Source organism: Sodiomyces alcalophilus, assembly GCF_042370955.1.
Source record: "Sodiomyces alcalophilus JCM 7366 unplaced genomic scaffold ACRALscaffold_4, whole genome shotgun sequence".
NCBI classification, from domain to species: domain Eukaryota; kingdom Fungi; phylum Ascomycota; class Sordariomycetes; order Glomerellales; family Plectosphaerellaceae; genus Sodiomyces; species Sodiomyces alcalophilus.
The window spans coordinates 2,147,094-2,167,517 of NW_027263535.1; the positions used below are offsets into that span (position 1 = coordinate 2,147,094).

Sequence of the window (20,424 nt, forward strand, 5' to 3'; positions counted from 1 at the left end):
AGGAAAGCCCAGTAGTTGGGAATAAGGAGGGTAGAAGAGAAGGAGAGCGCTGGTTGTGATTTTTGGTATGGAGTGGGAAGAGAGGAAAAAGAAAAGCCGAGTTGTAAGGGGGGAGGAGGAGGCGGAGGAAGAGGAAGAGTGAGATGGGAATAAGAAACGAAATGAGAAGAGCGAAGAACCACGGACTAATAGTAGCTTAGTTGTAGTATAGACGTATAGAGGTATAGGCAGTTTACCGACTAAGTACCTACATGTAAACCGAGAAGCAGATGGCATAGTACTTGAAGTGACTACTGATACCCTCTCCCTCTTCGGAAAGCCGGATTAAAGCTGAGTAGAAACAAGGAAGAGAGGAGGAAAATTAGGAGTACCCAGACCTATTGCCATCTCTTTTTTATCATTTAGATGTCTTTTTTCACTATAGTTTATGTTTTTTTCTTATACGGTGGTGGTGGTATAAGTGCGTTTTGGTACCAATACGGGGGTTCAAATAAAGTAGCAGTGAAACTAAGGACTGGGTTCTCCAACATCCCCTATACCAACTACTCGTCCTCCAAAGTGTGATACAAAATAAATATGTACATGATGTATATATGTGTGCGTGTATGGTATCTGTAGGTACATCACTGACAAACCCCCTACGGAGGGTCTCACGACATGCCCTACTCAGTACTTCGGGTAAAACACCATCGAGTATCATCGTACAAACTCCCGACATGGCTTTTCCCCATCATCGCTTGCTGTGGACTTCTCTCCATCCATTCCTATATACACAGACCCGTAACTCCCCACCTTCACACCTCGTCATGCCAAATTAGATAAGACTCTGGTACTTGTCCAGCCCAGACTTTTGCGTTTGCCCCTGTCCCTGTCCCTGTCCCTGCTGGCTCTGTTGTTGTGTCGTGAAACTATTCATGCTTCCTGCTGAGCCCATTCCCATCCCCATTCCCATCGTCATCCCCGTCCCCATACCACCGCCCGCTCCTGTCGTACTCGTCTGCCAATTCATGTTGCTCATCATCGAACCAGCCATTGACCCCGACGCCGGCCGCTGTGCCGGAGGTGAAGGCAAGCTGAACCCCGAAAGCCCGGACGAACCAACCGATTTACTGCTATTGAGAGCCGTACTTCCGCCTGGGGGAGGGGGAAGCGAAAAGGAGCTCTGCGACGATCCCACGCCAGGCCTCTGACTTCCGAGCGTCATCCCGCCCATCGCCGTACTCATCCCACCCAGTCCCGTATTCGAGCTCGCCATCGCAGTGGTCTGCGGTGACAAGGTCGACATGGTGCTGGGACTCGCCGTCGAGGCCCACGGATTCGATGACGCCGCCGCCGTCGCCGCGCCCCAGTTAATCGACGACGATGGCCCTGCACTCGGTCCCGTCTTCTGCTGCGTCATCGGCTGCAGCGGCTGCGAGAACTGCGTCGTCGAGGGCTGCATCGACGGGAATGCCGTCGCCAAATCCGGCGTCACCGTCCGGAACCCCGGCTGCGCTTGCGGCTTGGCGGCACCCAACTGGCCTCCGCCAGGTCGCGCCGGCGCGGGGCTCGGCGTCGACCACGAAAACGCCGCCGGCGTGCTGGACCGCGACCCGGAGCCTGTCGACAACCTCCCCATCGCACCGGCATTGGTCCCGCCGCTTGCCGGCGTCGTCTCGTCCCAGCCCGCGAGCCCGTCCGTAACCGCCGTCGACGCCTGCCCGGATGATGCCCTCCCCTTGACCAGCTGCTCGAAATCGTTCTCCGTCGCCGTGTTCGACGCGTCAAACGAAGTACCCGTCACGCCCCCAAAGGCGAGCAGGTCGTCCGACCCGCCCACGGTCCCGTTGGTGTGCGTGTTGAGCTCCTGCAGCTTCCGCGACTGCTCTTCCTCCACCCGTTTCGACAGCGACTTGACCAGCTCCATAAACGACTGGAACTGCTTCAGGTTGAGGAGCGGGCCCAGGCTCATGTGCCATAGGATTGGCAAGATTTCCATGGCCACAAAGTCCGCGTCCGCCACCTCGCCAACCACCCGGAGCACGCCCAACGACGCCATCATCACCGCCGGTTCCTTCGTCTTGATCGCCTTGATCAGCGGTACAATCTTCTCCTGCATCGTGTACTTGTCCACCGCGCTCGACGAAGAGGACGGCTTCTTCCTCGGCAGGCCCAGGTCGTCCACTCCGCCGCTCAGCGCATCGTTGGATCCGCCGCACAAAACCACAAAGGCCTGGCAGCCGCGGACCTTGATGGCCAGACTGCTCGTCCTGCTAAACACCGTGGCGATCACCGGGAACAGCTCGTTTTTGATGGTGCTAAAGTCAAGCACGGGCAGTACCGAAGGGAGACCACGCAGCGCCGCATCGACCACGGCCGGCGTCGTCGATTCAATGGCCGCCATGATAATGGGAAGGATATCTACCGGCGGGTTTGTCAGTAAATGGCACAAGGTCTGAATCGATTGGATGCAAGAGGAGGAGAAGTGCTTTTAGCTCGCCGTCGCCCACTTACCGTCTGTAAACTCCTTGCCGCTGCAATTGCCGGTGACCAGCGACATGTTCTCGAGGACGACCATGAGCCCGGCGTCTCTCGCCGGATCCCGCTGGGGCTCGTTCTCCTTCTTGCCGGTCGACAGGAATGTCTGCTTGAGAACCGGCCGCACCCTTTCGGCAAACGGACGCTTCGGCGCAGGCAGCAGCTCGATAATCTTGAAGACGTTTTGCAAAATCAGCGCGATCAGGTCCCTGTCCTTCATCTCCTCCAGCAAGGCCGGGAGCAGCTTCTTCTCCGTCACCGCCCTGGGGAACGAGGGCAGGACCTTGTTGAGGCCCCGCATGAACTGCGCCTTTTCGTTGGGCGTCTTGGCCGGGAACGCGTCGAGGAACCGGATCGTCGACACCAGGATGTTGTCAAAGTATTCGCTGTCCTGGAACTCCCGCGCGCTCATGCGCTGCGCCGGCCGCCGGCCCAGCAGTCGCGGCAAGACGTGCGCCGACAGATCCCGCGGCAGGCTTCTCGACGACAGAAATCCGTTGGACGAAGAGGGGACGGTGGAGGAAGAGGAAAAGAGTCTCTTGTACGTCGAGAGGCTGCCGTGCGTCTGGAGCGGAGATTGGTGGGGATGATTGTAGAGGGCGATGCAGAGCAGCCCCAGCGAGAACATGTCGGCCGCTGGGGTGAGGTTGTTGTCTAGGACAAAATCGGGGGATGTGTAATCGAGGTTCAGCTGGACGAACCGGGGGAGTCGGGGGTCTAGGTTGAGAATCTCGCCCAGGCTGATGGGTTGGAACGAAGTCGCCTTGTTCGAGTTTTCCGGTGGACTGCAGAATGCCAGGCCGCTGATTTTCCAATCCGACTGAGCACGATTTTCTTTTAGCACAGGTAGTCGAACAACTTGAGAACACGCCTTAATACTTCGCAAAAAGACTGACCTTGGCATTGATCAAAATAACATCAGGCGTTAGGTTTCCATGCACGAGGCCGGCATGGTCATGTAGAAACTCCAGCGCCTTGCTGATTTGCAAGAGACCCTTCTGGATCTCGAGCTCATCAATCTCCAGCTCGCGCCGCCTACGCACGCCGTCGGCATTCTCCGTCACATAACGGCTAGATCGACCACCCGCGCCGCCGCCCCCGCCGCCGCGCTCCTGGTCATCCTTCTCCTGTAGCAAGCTCGCGAGGGACGCCGTCACGGCCTCGGTCACAAACTGCAGGCCACCGCGGGTGTCCTCGACGGGTTCGACGAGTTCGAGAACGCTGGGGTGGCGCAGCTTGGCGAGGCTGCTGGCTTCCTTCCGCAGGCGCTCGACGACCTCCTCGGTGGCGCGCTTGAACGCCGACGCGCTGCTGCGCCCGAGGGAGCTGCCGTGGCCGTCGAGCGACTTTTTCTCAAACGAAAAGAGGCTGTAGGCCTTGCCCGTGGACTTTTTCTTGCAGTCGTAGATCTTCCACGGCCCGGCGGTCGACGTGACCGTCTGGGAGATGGAATAGTTGGATGTGATGTTGCTGGAGGCGAAGGACTTTAACGCCGAGGAAAACATGGTCGGCGCTGGGGGACGTTACGGTGGAAGGGGTATCGGATGTGATGGCTCGATCTTCATGACGGACGAGGTGTGATGATAGTTGTTTGCTCTGGGTTGAAGCCGTGGAGTTGACTGTCGTGGAAGCTTTGGATGGTGATAGTGATAGTGCTTGTGGGTGTATTTGGTCTGGTACCTTATCAGTCGAACGTCAGGGGAAGCACCAAGTCAGCCTTAACACGTACATAGGTACCTTTACCCCACTGTGTCTCCACTAATTAGTACCTATTCAGTACCTGGAAGCTATACTAATCAGGAGCTCTCCCATTGGTCGAAACACCTTGGAGTCCTTCTGTCTCACACTACGCCGATAGCTCGTCTTACATAAGCAAACCCTTCCCCACCGCCTGGTCCAGTCCCTGGAAAATCATCAATGGGTTTTGGTTGCTCCGATATGTTTCCGATCTTCTCACGACTCGGGCCCTTCCACCTCTAGCCGCTCCTTCTCTTGACTCTTCCCTCTCAGAGGCGGAGGTTCGCATTACTCGAGCCGTCTACCTGTTCTCCTCCTCCCATTGATATTTGAACTTGCAAAGTTTCTTGCCGACTCTCGAGTCTTTCCTCCTGCGCAAACAACCCAGACGGATTCACCATGATGCGACCTTTTTTGCCTCGTGCCTCCAGGGCACTCAGAATAGCCTCCGTTCCGACCCAGAGCCGGCTATCACTACCATGGCAGAGACCTGCGAGGTTATACAGTGTCCAGGCCCAGGCTGCCTCCGCGGCGAAGCCCCTCGGCCTGGACGCCTCGAAGCTGACCATCGAGAAGACCAAGACGCCTGGCAGCCTCGGAAATCCTGAAGATCTGGTATTCGGCAAGAAATTTACAGGTTGGTGCCTTGCGATTCCACTCAATGTGTTTCGTCTTCTCTTTTCTGTTCTTTTATTTAATTTTTAATATTTTTTTCCCGCTAACTCCTCCCAGACCACATGCTCAGCATCGAGTGGAACGAACAAGACGGCTGGCTGGCGCCGCGCATCGTCCCCTACCAAAACATCTCCCTCGACCCGGCCACCTGCGTCTTCCACTACGCCTTTGAGTGCTTCGAGGGCCTGAAAGCCTACAAGGACAAGGCCGGCAACATCCGCCTGTTCCGTCCGGACAAGAACATGGCCCGCTTCAACAAGTCGGCCGCCCGCATCGCCCTGCCCAACTTTGAGCCCACCGCCCTGATCGAGCTCATCTCCCGCTTCGTCAGGCTCGAGGAGCGCTTCATCCCCGAGACCCGCGGCTACTCCCTCTACCTGCGCCCGACCATGATCGGCACCCAAAAGACGCTCGGCGTCGGGCCCCCCGGCTCCGCCCTCCTCTACGTCATCGCCTCGCCGGTCGGCCCGTACTACCCGACCGGATTCAAGGCCATCTCCCTCGAGGCCACCGACTACGCCGTCCGCGCGTGGCCCGGCGGCGTCGGCGACAAGAAGCTCGGCGCCAACTACGCGCCCTGCATCGTGCCCCAGCTCCAGGCGGCCAGCCGCGGCCACCAGCAGAACCTGTGGCTGTTCGGGGAGGAGGAGTACGTCACCGAGGTCGGCACCATGAACATGTTCGCCGCCATCAAGGACCGCGCCACGGGCCAGAAGGAGCTCGTCACCGCGCCCCTCGACGGCACCATCCTCGCCGGCGTCACCCGCGACTCGGTCCTCTCGCTCGCCCGCGAGAAGCTCGTCCCCGAGGGCTGGAAGGTGTCGGAGCGCAAGTACACCATGCAGGAGCTGTACGAGGCCGCGCAGGAGGGCAGGCTCGTCGAGGCCTTCGGCGCCGGTACCGCGGCCGTCGTGAGCCCCGTCCGGTCCATCGCCTGGAAGGGCAAGACGGTCAGCTGTGGCCTGGCCGAGACGGAGGAGTCGGGCGAGATTGCCACGCGGATGAAGGGATGGATCGAGGGCCGGCAGTATGGTGACGAGGAGCATGAGTGGAGTTATGTCGTTGCATAGGATGCGAGCCAAGCAGAGGAGCTTCAAGACGGACTGGACGAGTAGATGGTGTTTCTAGCGCCATCCCGCCATGCCCAGCGGGACATCACATTTTGTATAGAGCGGAGCATGTGCTGTTTGTTTATTTTACAGATTCTTGTAGATGAGAAGATTGGGACCACAGTGATATTCAACCAGCTGAGCACCATGCGAATATGGGATGTCGGGGCTCAATCCAGGGTACGATAGTCAGTCGGATATAGAAGAGGTTTGACGAATCGAGCGTCGTGCATGCAGTCTAACCATTCCAAGTGATGGACGAATAAACATGTGACTTTGAAAGGAAATCAAATGAGATCACTCAGACGTTGTCATGTACAACCCGTACCAGACGTACTGGGATACTATTCCAGCCACTTCTCTTCCCGGCCCATATGCCCGCCATTGTGCACCTCCTCTAAGACCCCCAGACTCTTTTGTCTATCCGGACATGGCGGCCATTTAGTCCTTCTTCTCGGGGTACGGGTCAGGCAGAATGCCCTCCTTCTCTAATCTCCTCCTGGCCTCCTCAAGAGCCCACGTGTCGAGTCTGCGAGGAAGGACATGGTCAGCACAAAGTTCTCCTGGCCAGCCTAATTACCGCACAGCCCTCCCAGTCCAGGAAGAGTCGTAGCTATGAAAACAAACCCGGCCGGCCGTACGCATAAAGGAAGAACAAAAGGGTAACAGGGGAAACTCACGAAGTGTCGGGCTTGAAAGCGAGAACGACACCGGAGAGAACCAGGCCGCCGCAGAAGAGGGTATAAAAGGGAATCTCCCAGCCCTCGCGCTCGTACTTCTCGCCGGGCTTGACACCCCAGAGCCAGCCGCTCGGCGGGTCAAAGTTGGAGCCGCCTCCCTGGCGTCGAGCCGTGACGGAGAAGGAGCGCGCCGTCGGCGCAGTCGCCGACTTGAGAGATCGGGTGGCGGCGCGGGCCAGGGCGGTGCTCGGTCGGACCGCCGACATGTTGTAACGGTGATTTGACTGTTTTCCCAAGCGTCTCGTTGCGTCTATGTCCCAATTGGTATTCTTCGGCTATCGAGGGAGTTGGAATGGAGGAGTGGAGTGGCGTCGTCGTCGTCGTGTTGTCGAAGACGGATGTGGTGGGATTTGTCGTCAATCGATCCGACGTTGCGAGTCAGCAGGACAGGATGTTCGGGATTGGGGAGAAGTGAGTCTGCCAATGACACGTGACTGGATGATTAAGCAGAGCTCGTAATTTGGTCGGTGTGATGGGTGGTCCGTGCGAGTTAGAGACCGACTGTTCTGATACGACCTCTTGGCGACGACTCGGGAGCCTTCTGTAAATGGAGATGATAATATACGACGTATGCACCCATTCCCAACTCTTTCTCTCTACGGAGAGGCTTTTCAACGGAGGCCGTTTCATGAGCTATCATTTGATTGCTGATGCGATATGGAAAGACAGTGAATACTTTGACATTCCCCAAAGTCTCCCATCAGCAACTATTCAAGATCCCAGGACATACACTCGCCTGCGGACAATGCACTCATCACTCCCTATGCGCAAGATTGGGAAATAAGAGTCGATTGCTCATATCTACAGGTCTCATAAGGCAATGTTCTCGGTACGACGAGGGGTCAAGCTCACGGTTCATCACCTCGCTATATTCTAGCGACATGTGGCACCTCTGTCCAGTTCTACCTCCAATACCTCCCATCCCTCCCACATAACTCTACCATATCCTCAGTCTTCCGTCGGTGTATCCGTATACCAAGGAATCATGCCAGAACCAGTCGGCTCGGAGGGCCATCCCGGCCTCTCCCCCTTATCCATGCTCGCCTCGGCGCCAGCAGCACTCCGGGCAGCCGCACCTCCTGACAACGCGAATGCGTCGGCCCCGGGGGAAGAAACCACCAGTCGCGGGCCCGAGAACGCAAAGCCCACGAAGCGTCGCGAATCCGTCTTCAGACGCCGCTGGGTTCGGCGAAGCACGGCCGACCCGTACGGCCGACGCGAATCCTACCTCGACATCCCCTCCGATAAAGTCGACCGCATGAGGCGGCGGAGCTCCATCGTCGACATGGAACTGGTGGCCCAACTGCTCGAAAAAGACGAGCTCGAAATCGACACCCACGGCGTCTCGGAGCTGCGCGACGGCTGGTTCGACGCCATCTTCCTCAAGGCGCCCCGCTTGGACAGGGAGAGCCTGCTGAAGCGCGCGCGGTCCACCCTCCCCGCCGCCTTTGACAAGACGTCCCCCCTGTCCGTCCGCGACTTCCTCCCCAAGCAGCGCCGGCAGCTCAAGTCGGTCATCCTCAAGACCACCACCACTAGTGCCGGCATTCGGCTGCTAAAGGCCTTTATGGCATTCTTCATCGCCTACGCCCTGTGCCTCACACCCCATGTCAGGCATTGGCTGGGCCGGTACAGCCACATCATGGTCATCTCCACCATTGTAAACCATCCCGCGCGGCCCTTTGGTGCTCAGCTCGACGGGGCAGTTTCCACCATTTTGGGTACCGTCGCCGGTCTGGGCTGGGGCGTCTTGGGTCTTCTTCTGGCCTATTCGTCCCTGGCCGCTCGAGCGGGCTTCGCCGGTATTCTCGTCCTATTCTTCTCTATTTTCCTCGCCGGTGCCGCCTTTATACGATCCTACTTTCCTCGGTTATTCCACTTCTCCATCAGTGCCGGGATAGCCATGTGTTATACATGTCTGGCAGAAGTCGATGGGCAGGAAATCAACTGGCCCAAGCTCTTCTCTTATGGCGTGCCCTGGGTTCTCGGTCAGGCGGTCTGTCTGGCCGTTAACATTCTGTTTTTCCCTGATGCAGGATCGCGCCGTCTGGCCGAGTCTGTCTCCGAGTGCTTTGCCATTATGCAGGTTGGTGATCCCCCTCTCAGGAAGGCAAGAGCAGGCAGGGCAGTGCTAAGTTTGGCAGAATGCCCTCAATGTCCCGAGACCGCGAGATCGACACATTCAGAGACTCCTTGCACGGTCGTTTGTGAATGTGGGCGTGGCCTACCGCGACTTTGCCATAGACATCTCCATCAGCCGCTTCCGTCCTAGCGATGTTAGGAACTTGCGGAATCTGATGCAGGCCGTCATTCGCTCGCTGCTCCTATTGAAATCCGACACCCGTCTCTTCGACAACTGGGATCCAGTGGAAGGGAGTTCGACTCCGGTTATCGTGGCCGTATTCGATTCGGACACTTCGGGAACTCATTCTTCCACCGAGTCCTCCTCCGGACCTGCCGACACTCTACCAGCAGGTCTGGGACAGCACGACATCGTCTCCCCTCGAACTGTGGCGAAACATCTAGCGGAGCCCACCCGGGAGGTGTTATCTTCCATGAAACGCACCTTGTTATGTTGTAATGCTGCTCTGATGGACATATCCGGCTACCGCACTTCTCTGGGACCGCCTGACGATATCCCCCTGAACATCGAGGAGGCCTTGGCAGAACTTCAGCGGGCCAAGAGAAAGTTTGACCGAGCTGACGATGAGCTGAACGGAGCCGGTGGCCTCCCTGCTAGCTTTCTCGCGACGCCCGAGGTGACGGAGCTGCTGGTCTTCTCGCGGTATATCCGAATGGCGGCCACTTCCGTCAATGCCCTCGGGACGCATGTAGAAAGTATGAAGCAAACCTCGACCTCGCGTAGGATGTACCTCCCATCGTATCCCCTCAGCAAGATAGTCAAATACTCCAATGAACAAGTCCGACACGATGGCGGAGGAGTGACAGCTAGTACGTATCGTCTCCTTGGAGCCCCCTTTTTCTACTGCCCCCAGAAGTTGCGATATGTTGCTTACCACAGTCCAGTTTCGTACAAGGGCACATTCCACGATATCTGGGTTCTTATTGATTCGATCAAGTCTCGCAAACACCGTCTTTCTTCATCTCGTGGGCTCTCTCCGTGGCCCAGCACCACATCAGCCGACACGACGACCACCAAGATGACCACTATCGAGAGAACACCGACCAGGATGGAGGCGGAGGAAGACCCCGGGCCAAAGTCCAGACGTCGGAGAATCATGTTTCGCATCTGGCGCGTGCTTCATCGGCTTCAAGGGTTCGAGACAAAGTACGCCGTCAAAGTGTGTATACTCACCGTCTCGCTCGCCATTCCAGCTTGGGTGGAACAGAGCCGCGGGTGGTGGAACCAGTACGAGACGTGGTGGGCTGTGGTTACGGCATGGCTGATGGTGCATCCTAGGTTGGTTTTCCGCCGACTTCCATCCTTTCCCACTCGGGAGTTGAAGACTGACACCCACCTCTCAGGATCGGTGGCAACGTGCAAGATCTCGTCATGAGAGCCTTCTGCGCAGTCCTCGGCTCCGCCTGGGCAGGGGCCGCATATGCCGCCGGGGACGGCAACCCGTACGTGATGGCCATCTTTGCCACCCTTTTCATGTTCCCCATGCTCTATCGCTTTACCCAGAGCACCCACCCGGTAAGCTTCTTCTTTCCCTCGGAACGCCTCCGATGTATAATGCTGAGTTGCTTTTAGCGTTCCGGCATTGCTGGTTGCATCTCCTTCACCGTGGTCTCGTTATCGCTGGTCACTGCAGAAGGCCGCCCAACGCCAGCATTCATGGCGGTCACCCGCGGCCTGGCTTTTCTGGTAGGAACTGTCAGTGCCGTCGTCATCAACTGGATCCTCTGGCCGTTCATCGCAAGACACGAGCTTCGGAAGGCTCTGTCGTCCATGCTCTTTTTCCAGAGCATCATTTATCGAAGTGAGCACCCAGACAAACCTAGGCGGAAGAGAAGATATAGCGTAGCTAACCGGGAGGCGTAGATACCCTGGCTCGCTATGTCTATTACGACGATGAGGCACAACCTACTCGGGAGGACATTGAACGTTCCGAGATGCTCGAAGGGCGTCTGCGCGAGGGATTTGTGCGGATTCGCCAGCTCCTCATCATGACCCGGCACGAACTCCGTCTTCGCGCCCCCTTTGAACCTCTGCCCTATTCAGCCCTGGCAGATGCCTGCGAGCACTTCTTCGGCCACCTCGTGTCTATTCGTCAAGCCGCCCTCTATTATAATCCGGGGAACATTCGAAGCGAGGATGATATTGCCGCTAGACTACTTCCCTTCCGCCGCGATGCCGTAGCATCGATCCTCAGCAACTTGTACATCTTGGCTGGCGCCCTGAAATCCGGCCGCAAGGTCCCTGTACGTCCCCGTCTCGTTTCTGATATTCGTCTCCCTCCACAGACCCCGACACACCAACTCTCTCCCCACAACCACCTACTCTACCTAGCCTTCAACTTAGAGCCGCCTGATGAATATGCCGAGACGGGAAACTAATATCATAATCTCATCCTCAGCGATACCTCCCCAATGCGGCCGCAGCTCGCAAACGTCTCTTAGACAAAATGACCGAAATCGAGAAAGAACTGGCAGATAGACACAACGACACACAAGACGCAGGCCACCACGGAGCCAAGACGCCCCAATTTGCCGGCGGATTCGAGAAATGGGCACACATCTATGCCCATGCCTTTAACCAGAGTCTGACGGGTTGCGTCGCGCAACTGGGAGAAATGGAACGGTATATGAAGCTTATCGTTGGGGAGCAAGGGTGAGTTGATAGAGCAGAGCTCAAGCCGGCTTGTAATCTGCTTCGAAAGGCCTCGTGTCATCTAACGACGTTCTGAATTAGGTACAACGACGACCTCCGAGACGACGAAGACGCAGAAGAGGAGACCGATACGAGCGATGATGGGTCGGATGAGGAATCCGACGGCGGGTCTAATTCAGGGGCGAACGGGTCAAACGGGGAGACGCGACACAATAGACCCGGACATTCTACATCATGAGCTTCAACTGCGTCGTCTCCTTTTATTCAGGCCCGGACGAGTTCTGGAATACGACATGCATGTATTCGGGCGCAGATGCTTTCACATCGCATCAACTTGGTTTGAAGACCCTGCTCACTCCGTACTTTATTGGATCATGCCGGAATATATCAACATGCTAATGCCCACGATTTGTGCTCATCCAAGTCTGCCCTATGATACAAACTGCTTGAAGACGATACCCAAAGACCAAAGACAAACACTCATCCCACAACGTCATAACGGGAGGACACCAGAGAATCGGATGCAAAACAAGCGGCCCTCTACTCCCGACCAAAACGCCTACCTAGCCAACCATACCCTATCCTGATGTAGAACCCATAGCCCAAATCCCTTTCTCTCTCTATGGAAAAAAGAAAACCCTTTAGTAACCCCCGTTCATCATGTCGTTGAGTATGTCTCTCATAATGGGCCGATTCTTCATCAACACCTTCTGCCCAGCCATGACCCTCTTGGGCCCTGGCTGCCTGTTCTCCTGGTCCTGACTCGCCAGGTTGCGAGGGCCTCTCATGACCTTCTTCGGGCTTCGGACCCCGTTGCCACGCTTCACGGGCGACTTCACGGACGACTTGATGGGCGACTTGATGGGCGACCTGGCGGGCCCGCCACTAAGCCCCCCCGAGAGCTGAGTCCCCGCTCCGTCGTCGAAGAAATGACTGTCCAGCGCATCGGCCGGCAGGTCGTACACCCAGTTACGGCTCTCCATGAGCCCGACGAAGCGCGCCACCATCTCATCCTGCCCAGCGCCCTGGAGCGTCGCCCGGCTGCCGACGACGAGAAGCTTGGTCTTGGCCCGGGTGAACGCGACGTTGATGCGCCGCCAGTCGCGGAGCAGGTCGCCAATGGCGCAGGCGTCGTTGGCCCGGACGAGAGACAGGACAATCACCTCCTTGTCGCGCCCCTGGAAACGATCGGCCGTGTGCATCTCGATGCCCGGGCGGCCCCGGAGACCGTGCCGGAGTAGGGAAAGCTGCGACCGGTAATGCGTCATGACGCCCACCTCCGCCTCGGGCACGCCGACGGCGAGCAGCGACTCGACGAGCTGCGTCACGATGCGCGCCTCGGCCGGGTTGACGATGCGGTTGCCCTTGGCCTCCTCGCGGCAGTGTGGCTGGAGCGTGTCCGTATTGACAAAGCGGACACGAGCTTCCGGGTCGAGGAGGTCGCGGAGCCAACAGCTACCCGGCCTAGCGCCAGCACAGATAGAGCGTGGCGTGTCTGGTGGAAACAGCGAAGAGGCGTCGTAATGTTTTTGCCTCAGCGCGTCCATGTGCGGGACTTCGAGTTTGGCAAAGCGCAGCTGCTCCGTGCCGCACCGGAGCCGGCCCTTGTAGATGAGGTTGTTGCTGAGGGTCATGATATCCTCGCACATACGGTACTGATGCTCCAGGTTCACTACCGAGTCTGGATGCGTGTCCGAGAGAACCTTGAACAAACTGACATCCAGACCGCCCTCGCGCGCTTCCTCGTTCTTCACCAACGGGGGAAGCTGGTTGTGGTCGCCCACGAGGACAAACGTCCGCGCCATGCGGATCGGCCCCAGACAAATCGGGAGCGTGATCTGCGAGGCTTCGTCGACAATGCAGTAGTCGAACGTGCGTTCGTTGAACACCGGGTGGCCGATCCCAAGGCACGTGGTCGCAACGATGGGGGTATCGTGCCAGGCCGATCGGATCTCATCAAACGAATGCATGGGAGTGCTGGCCAGCGTTGCAAATTCCTTCACCGCGGGATGAACCTTGGCCGGGGCGCCTAGTCGAAGGATGGGGATGTTGTCATTTTCGAGCTTGAGTAGAATGTTGTCGACTGCAGTGTGGGTGTACGAGGTCAAGAGAACGCTTTTGCCCTTGGAGGTCAACGCCCGGATGATGTGCGCAATCGTCGTCGTCTTGCCGGTTCCTGGCATCCCGAGAACCAGCGCATAGTCTTCGGCGCTCATGACCTTCTCAATGGCCGCGTGCTGGTCCACGTTGAGAGATCCCTTGTCAGTGATTTCGTATTGGCTGGGCGCTGCTTTGAACCTGGGGGGAGCCAGATCAACCACGAGCCGTCGGATATCGCGTGCCCCGAAGACGTCGTCGGCCATGACCTGGACGAGGTTGTTCCGCACCACGGCCATGCCATTGCTGAATTCGTCCTTGTCGAGGCGATATCGCATCGGCTCCTTCTTGACTTCGTGGCCGGACTGGCTGGAGGGCCCGCCTCCTTCGCGCTCAACTTCCATGATGCCCGCAAACACCTGGTTGTTGTACTCGTCGAAACCCGGCTGGCGAACCCGCGCATTGTGCAGCCGTCTGTCCACTGCCACGCTGATTCTCTGTTTGCGCACCGATGTGACGTACCCTAGAGCCAAGGCGAAATGCCCCTGCTCATCGGAAACGACAACCGGCTCGCCCACTGATAGCTGTGATTCCAGGAAAGAGTGGCCGGTCCCGCGCTCCCGTTTGACAAAGGTGTAGCGGAACCGATTGATTTCGGGACTGTTATGGTCCTCGGACCAGGAGCTATCTTCGATGACCACGTCTGAGAAGCAGCGCCCTAGCTTCTCCCGGTCTTTGCTGATCATGGTCCAGAGCTCCCGCCGCAGCTTGTGGCTCTCCTTTTCCTCCTTGGTGAGCAGGTTCTCCCACTTGACAAAAAACTCTTTATGTGTGGGCGTCAGGTGCTTGACGACTTCGTCAAATTTCTTGTCCATCCCGCTCGAGACACCATCTCCGTCATCTGCCAGCTTGTGGTACGTGAAGCAAGTGGTCTTGGCATAACATTTACCGCACATGTGCTTCTGTTTCTTCATCGGAGGCAGCTGCACGCTGCGCTCCCGAATGTAGCAGGCGAGCTGGTTCCGCTGCATAATCATGTGCCGCAGTTCCTGCCGAATAGCCGGTATTCTCGTCGTCTGCGATGACTCCATATAGTACAGAATGCCGTAAGCAACCTCGATATCGTACCGATCGGAGAGGAGAAGGTTATATAAAGCCGTCTGGGCGACGTGGCTCGTGTTGACGTTCTTCCCTGTCTTGACCTCGAAGGGCACTGTCAAGGTACGGGTGCCATTGTCGTCTTTCATAATGACCTGGACCGTCGCGTCGATGTTGCCCTTTAGTCCGTACATGGGCGACCAGATGTGTTCTTCGACATCGAGCAGTTTGTTCACACACATGTTGACCTTTTTTCCGTTGCGATCTGACGCCAGCGCATCTGGGTTCGGCTGGGAGGAGATGAAGGCTTCCGCCCAGCTGCTGAGCTCGGGCATTTTGGACTGAAGATGCTCCTTGGCGATGTTGGGGCCGACCTTGATCTTGTAGAGATCCTCGACATGCCTCTCCAGTATTCGATCGATGACCGTGCTTAGGTACGGGAGATCCCACTGATTGGCGACGAGGGCCGCCTGGAAGATTTCGTGTAGTATCGTCCCGTACACAAGCGGCGGCGAAGCCTCGCTCGTGGCCTTCACACGGTCCTGGAGAACGGCGCGGCGCATGCAGGTGAAGGAGTCTGCCACTACGGTGGCCGAAATAAGTTGGTCAGGATGCAGAATCAGGATATTGTGATCGTCGTCGATGATGCATCGTCCATCGGCGGAAAACGCCCCTATAACATGTACGAACGACCCTGCGTGGGCCGGCGTGTCATACCATACATCCCGAAGATGAATAGTGCCGGTGGTTTTGGCTTTGTCGACTTGTACTAGAAGAATCTGTGATTTGGGCGTCAGTGGGCGAACCTTCCACCTTCCTCGGGACAGCGGAGTGGAAAGAGATTGGCCATACCTTTTCCGGCCGTGAACGGTTTCGGCTATCGATGTACTCGTTCTCTAATACGTTTGTCACCAAATATCGTTGGATAGCTCTGGGCTTCTGGCTGGTCTACCTTGGTTTTAGCATTCGTGGTTATCTGGCGTACCCGGCTACGGTCTCGGACGTACAGCTGGAAATGAGAGGTCATGTTGCTTGATCGATTGTGTTGCCGCACGTTCTACCGCGTCAAAGTCGAAGTTGTCGCCAAAGTCGTCACCAAAGTCATCGTCCGACTCGTTATCGTTGACCAGAGTCTTCGCTGGAAGGGGATGGTGGTGCTGCGCCCGTGACCCGGGCGTGGAGGGTAGACCAGCAAGCTTGTTCTCAGCGTCCGCCGCGATGCGGTCGGCGACCTCGAAGATGGTATCGTCCAGGTCATCGTCGAACTCGTCGTCGAAATCAGCATCGAACGCTGCGCCGTCAGCCGGCGCGTCGGGCAGTGTCTTTTCCGACATGTTCCCGGGAGGTTGATGGGTTGCCGCTTTTGGCGCATCTGGAAGGGTGTTCATGTTGCTTTCTAGATGCAGCAAGGTATCGCCATCCAACAAGTCGTCATCTCCGTAGTCCGATCCATCTGGGTCGCTGGCGGTTTCCGGTAGGGCGCAGCTCTGATCGACTGCTTGACTGGGGTGGAAGGTGGCTTGGGGAGCAGAAGACGTCTGCCCGAGGGGCTGACTGGGAGCGGCGGGCATAGATCCGACAGGCCCAGCGATAGTCTCCCTCTGCTTCTTCTTCGGCGACGGGGACCCAGTTGACCCATCTCCTTCGAAATCTTCGAGGCATGGGAGGTCTTCATCTTTGTTGTTTTCAACTGTATCGAGTAGCGCAGTAACCAAGGAAGATTTCGAGGTATCGGAAAGCTCTCGGGATGGCTTTCTCAGGGAGCCTGGGGGTTCTGGACGGTCGATCCGACGTCGTTTTGGCCAGTTGAGGCCGGCACTGATGGCCCTCCGCAGGCCGCCCTCGGTACGAGCCAAGGTATTCTTGCCGGATCTGGGGGAAGAAGAAACCATGAACTGAGCCAAGTTGGGATTCGACGCGCCGAGGGGGGTAGTGGCGTTGCTGGTGTTGTTGCCGAGAGAAAAGCGGTCCCAGAGCTCAAGGGTCGGGTCGGCATGTGGTGATTTCAGAGCTTCTCTAAGTTTCTTGACATCCACCGCGGGAACCGGGGTCCTCCGTTTATCGTTGAGCGGGGATGATAACGGTGATGAGCTTCGGGCTCGTTTCCGGCCGTTTCTGGGAATCATGGGAGACAAGGGGGTCAGGTACTTGTGGTCGTGCTTGTTATTCCACATGATGTGTTCGCCAGGCGAGACATGCGCGTTGTCGTCTTGTGCGTGGCTTGCATCGCTGGCCAGGAGATCTCTGAGACTCACTCGCCCGGCCGGGGTCGCGGTGCCTAGCTGTTCCTTAGAGATGGGTTCCGGGGCCTGCTTCTTGACTGCAGTGTTCCCCGAAGTCTGGTTTTCTCGATTGGCATTGGCATTGATTGCTTCACCGCCGGCACGAGGGCCGTCGTGTGTCGTTTCCACGGGGCTTGATGCCTTGGGTGGCTGGAATTGGAATTGGTTTAACTTGTTCTTGGTCTTCTCAGATATAGGTGCTAAAGGTCGTGTGTTGATATTCGAATGACCGCTGTTCGCATGACTGTGGGAACGTTTCCACTGTGGACGACCCTATATTCGGTACATTAGAGCAATTCGCTGGTAATGACAGCACGTCTATGATCAGATATGGCGGACACGAACCCTGGAATAGCCGGCCTGCTCGGAATATGATCTTTGAGGGAGAGTCATGCCGATGGCTCGCTCGTGCTGGTGTAGGAGGAGTCTTGTAAGGTGACTTGGCCCGGCGTCATATCACCTGGAATAAGAGAGCAGATAGGACGGGAGGGGAGCGGGCTCAAGGTGGGAGGAGCTTCCGGTATGAAACCATGCATCATGAGCTAGGGTAGAGAGTAGAGTAGGTACACGTCGACGACGCGTCTGGAATGGCTTGGCGCGTGGTGTAAAGGTCGGATAAACTTTGTCCCGTTGGCTGAGAAGACGTGACGTGATATTGGATAGAGCGCGTTTTCCCAACTAGTCGACTTAATATGCAATACGTCATATCGTTCATATGATAGGCAATTAACGATGGCGCACGGACCCTCGGGATTGGATGACGAACATCCCAAACGAGCCGATCGTTCGACGAGAGCTTCCACAGACAAGAAGCTACAACGTACTCTCCAATTGAGCACTGCTATTCCCCAATACCCTCATGTCTCTGTCCTCTACATTACGTCTCTCCAAATAGCCTACACGTTAGTACGGCACAATTACATATCCGTCTTGCAAGAAACACCACCCTTCTGAACGACCGGGGTCTACCGGATCTCAAACGTCACAATGGCGGGCGACGGCTCGAATTCCCAATCATGGGGAGAGAATATGAACATGGAGGAGGTTACCGATTCGTACAAGTGGCCCGAATCCCGTCTTCCGAGCTGGGCTTACCTCCTGGGGGCCACGGACGAAGTGGTGCGAAAATCGACCGTACGCCAGGTCGCAGCCCATGCGCAAAAGATGGGCCGGCCTCCTACGCAAGCCGAAGTCGACGCCATCGGTGACATTGTGACCAAGCTGATCGCGGCCAAGACTCTGAAACCCGTCTGCAACATCTCCCTGGCTGCCTTTCTCGCCTACCGAACCCGTCGGGTCATGGGGTTCCCCTTCTGGAGACCCAAGTTCGTCCTCACAAGCCCCAACGTCTTCCCGTCACTACAGAACCCCGTCTTTACCGGCGCACGTGCCAAGCGGGCATGGCATACCGCCCGGTTCGCGGCCTACTACGTTGTCTCTCACTTCGCCGTGGTGACCGGGCTCGGCATATACGCCCAGGGGATGCTGATGCGCAAGTTTGCGGGAGACCCTCGCCTGAAAGAAACGTTCGAAGAACTGAAGGGTCAGCATGAGATGGAATCCGTGATTCGGATGCGGCAGCGACGCGTGAGACAGCTACTTGCGCGGGGAACAAAGGAGCAGCTCGCGGCCGAGCTGCAGAGCCTCAAGTCCGGACTGGAAACGGTGGAGCGGGACGCCGACAACCCCAGCAGCCCCTTGCATACGTACAGCCCGGAGAAACGAGAAGCGGTAATTCGGAAATTGCGACTCGCCTACCACGAACTCATAGCCAAGGTGGAGGAACGCACGGGCGGGTCGCGCGATTCTTTCGCATCGGGCAGCGCCGATACTCACGAGGAAACTGAAAGACTGAGCGGCTCGAGTGGTTCGTTGGCATCGAGCACGGATTGGCCGATTGAAACCACTGGCGCCGGGTCTGTGCCGTCCAGCCGGTTAGGCCAGCCTACGTCGTCTCAACAGCCTGCCGAGCAGACATGGGCCGCAGGGTCGAAGGGAACCGCCTCGTGGGGAGCCGACACTGGGTCAAGCTCTGGTGCGGACAGCTTCGGCTCGCTCAACGACGACGACGCCTCGCCCGTGGCCCCTAGTGCGCGAGGGGCCTCTTCCTCTTCGGGCGGGTCGGCTTGGGACCGGATCCGCCAGCAAGCTCGGTCGGGGGCGCAGGCAACGAGCAGCCCACCCAAGCCGTCGACAGAGCCGTCGAGTTCTTGGGGCTCGCAGACTGCGTCGTCTTGGGGCGACGCCGGTGCGGACTGGCCGGAAAGCCAGGGCCAGCGGGATAAGGAGAGTTCCAAGAGTAAAGCTCAGAAAGAGTTTGACGAGCTCTTGGAGCGGGAAAGGCGTGCTGGCCGGAACGATTCGTGGTGAAATATCCAAGCGGATGGGGTGGCCGGATTCGTTGGGATTTCGGACGCTGTACCTTGTACAGAAGCAAGTACAATTCCCTCAGCGGGAGAAATGTGTATTATACTGGTGCAACATGGCCGTCTCAATATGCATAATGTGGTACTATGTTATGGTCCGTGATTCCCTCGACTTGTTGATGCTGCGCCCTTGATATAGGAGGCAGGACTCGATATAGCATCGCCGATGCGATTGCAGACACTAAATTGCCATGGACAATCTGGCCCGATCATCCAATCTATCAGCCCGACTCGGTCGATACATCCAACAGATCAACCGCTGAAGTTGTTTGGTCCAAGAATATGCTTCCCTTTCAATGGAGATTATTGCCAAGTAGCTTCAGCCGACGGCAAAGCGCTGATTAATAAACAATGTTACATACAAAGTACATTGATGGAGCACTTCCCAGCAGAATCATGGGTGCCTCGGTCACGTTCAGAACTATTTCCAACCTCCCTATTCGTACGCTGCCCTTACTTCGTACTCAATACAGTTCAAAGTACCTACTCCGCATTCCATCTCGTCCTTCGCCCTGGAGAAGAGTGACAACGGGATGTATTAAGCGATCATGACGTACTGCGGTACCTCGGCCACGAATACTTCCATTTAACCCCACATTTCTCCCCACAGCGGCAATAACAAGCTTGGTCACGAGCAGAAGTACATTGTACCTGCGAGCATGGTGCAGAATCTCTAACATGTGAAAGGCAGCTCGGTCGTCACGTTCCACTCTCCTCGTCCTGTCTTGGGAATACCTCGGCCGACTCGGGGGCGACAACGCCGCACACAGCTGAATCAGCATCTGACCTACTTGTCCTCGGATCTCTTTTGCTCCAACGTGTTTGACATATGTTGAACACCTTTTCTTCATCTTGACGACCTGTTGTTTCCATCTGTCTAGCCTACTCCAACCACCTACCAATTTACGTCGTCCCCATCTTCACGGTCTCCTGTCTTTACGATCGCCA

General features: G+C 57.0%; 7 protein-coding genes across 7 annotated transcripts; 3 read left to right on the top strand and 4 right to left on the bottom strand.

The window, feature by feature from the left end:
* Nucleotides 1-553: 553 nt before the first annotated feature.
* Nucleotides 554-4,022, bottom strand: ACRALDRAFT_1076654 (uncharacterized protein; the record flags this gene model as incomplete). The annotated part of the gene is made up of 3 exons (XM_071018525.1): nucleotides 554-2,400; nucleotides 2,494-3,337; nucleotides 3,414-4,022. The coding sequence occupies 3 exons, from the start codon at nucleotides 4,020-4,022 to the stop codon at nucleotides 815-817; spliced, it is 3,039 nt and encodes a 1,012-aa protein (XP_070874955.1). The 3' UTR covers nucleotides 554-814.
* A 631-nt stretch (nucleotides 4,023-4,653) lies between these two features.
* Nucleotides 4,654-5,999, top strand: ACRALDRAFT_2042175 (uncharacterized protein; the record flags this gene model as incomplete). Its single annotated transcript, XM_071021224.1, has 2 exons — nucleotides 4,654-4,891; nucleotides 4,987-5,999. 2 exons carry the CDS (start codon nucleotides 4,654-4,656, stop codon nucleotides 5,997-5,999), a joined length of 1,251 nt encoding a protein of 416 aa, XP_070874956.1.
* A 480-nt stretch (nucleotides 6,000-6,479) lies between these two features.
* Nucleotides 6,480-6,984, bottom strand: ACRALDRAFT_210920 (uncharacterized protein; the record flags this gene model as incomplete). Its single annotated transcript, XM_071023408.1, has 3 exons — nucleotides 6,480-6,545; nucleotides 6,624-6,651; nucleotides 6,719-6,984. The coding sequence occupies 3 exons, from the start codon at nucleotides 6,982-6,984 to the stop codon at nucleotides 6,480-6,482; spliced, it is 360 nt and encodes a 119-aa protein (XP_070874957.1).
* A 44-nt stretch (nucleotides 6,985-7,028) lies between these two features.
* On the bottom strand, nucleotides 7,029-7,358 carry ACRALDRAFT_210919 (uncharacterized protein; the record flags this gene model as incomplete). Its single annotated transcript, XM_071023406.1, has 2 exons — nucleotides 7,029-7,195; nucleotides 7,277-7,358. The coding sequence occupies 2 exons, from the start codon at nucleotides 7,356-7,358 to the stop codon at nucleotides 7,029-7,031; spliced, it is 249 nt and encodes an 82-aa protein (XP_070874958.1).
* A 678-nt stretch (nucleotides 7,359-8,036) lies between these two features.
* Nucleotides 8,037-11,577, top strand: ACRALDRAFT_2105296 (uncharacterized protein; the record flags this gene model as incomplete). Its single annotated transcript, XM_071023237.1, has 8 exons — nucleotides 8,037-8,864; nucleotides 8,923-9,144; nucleotides 9,220-9,734; nucleotides 10,005-10,199; nucleotides 10,265-10,436; nucleotides 10,494-10,722; nucleotides 10,785-11,164; nucleotides 11,320-11,577. The coding sequence occupies 8 exons, from the start codon at nucleotides 8,037-8,039 to the stop codon at nucleotides 11,575-11,577; spliced, it is 2,799 nt and encodes a 932-aa protein (XP_070874959.1).
* A 637-nt stretch (nucleotides 11,578-12,214) lies between these two features.
* Nucleotides 12,215-17,311, bottom strand: ACRALDRAFT_2136431 (uncharacterized protein; the record flags this gene model as incomplete). Its single annotated transcript, XM_071024118.1, has 3 exons — nucleotides 15,762-17,311; nucleotides 15,621-15,711; nucleotides 12,215-15,547 (listed from the first exon to the last, which is right to left on the bottom strand). Exons 1-3 carry the CDS (start codon nucleotides 16,940-16,942, stop codon nucleotides 12,215-12,217), a joined length of 4,605 nt encoding a protein of 1,534 aa, XP_070874960.1. The 5' UTR covers nucleotides 16,943-17,311.
* Nucleotides 17,312-17,857: 546 nt separating this feature from the next.
* ACRALDRAFT_1064069 (uncharacterized protein) lies at nucleotides 17,858-19,730 on the top strand. Its single transcript, XM_071016906.1, has one exon. The coding sequence runs from the start codon at nucleotides 18,038-18,040 to the stop codon at nucleotides 19,418-19,420; it is 1,383 nt and encodes a 460-aa protein (XP_070874961.1). The 5' UTR covers nucleotides 17,858-18,037; the 3' UTR covers nucleotides 19,421-19,730.
* Nucleotides 19,731-20,424: the final 694 nt, after the last annotated feature.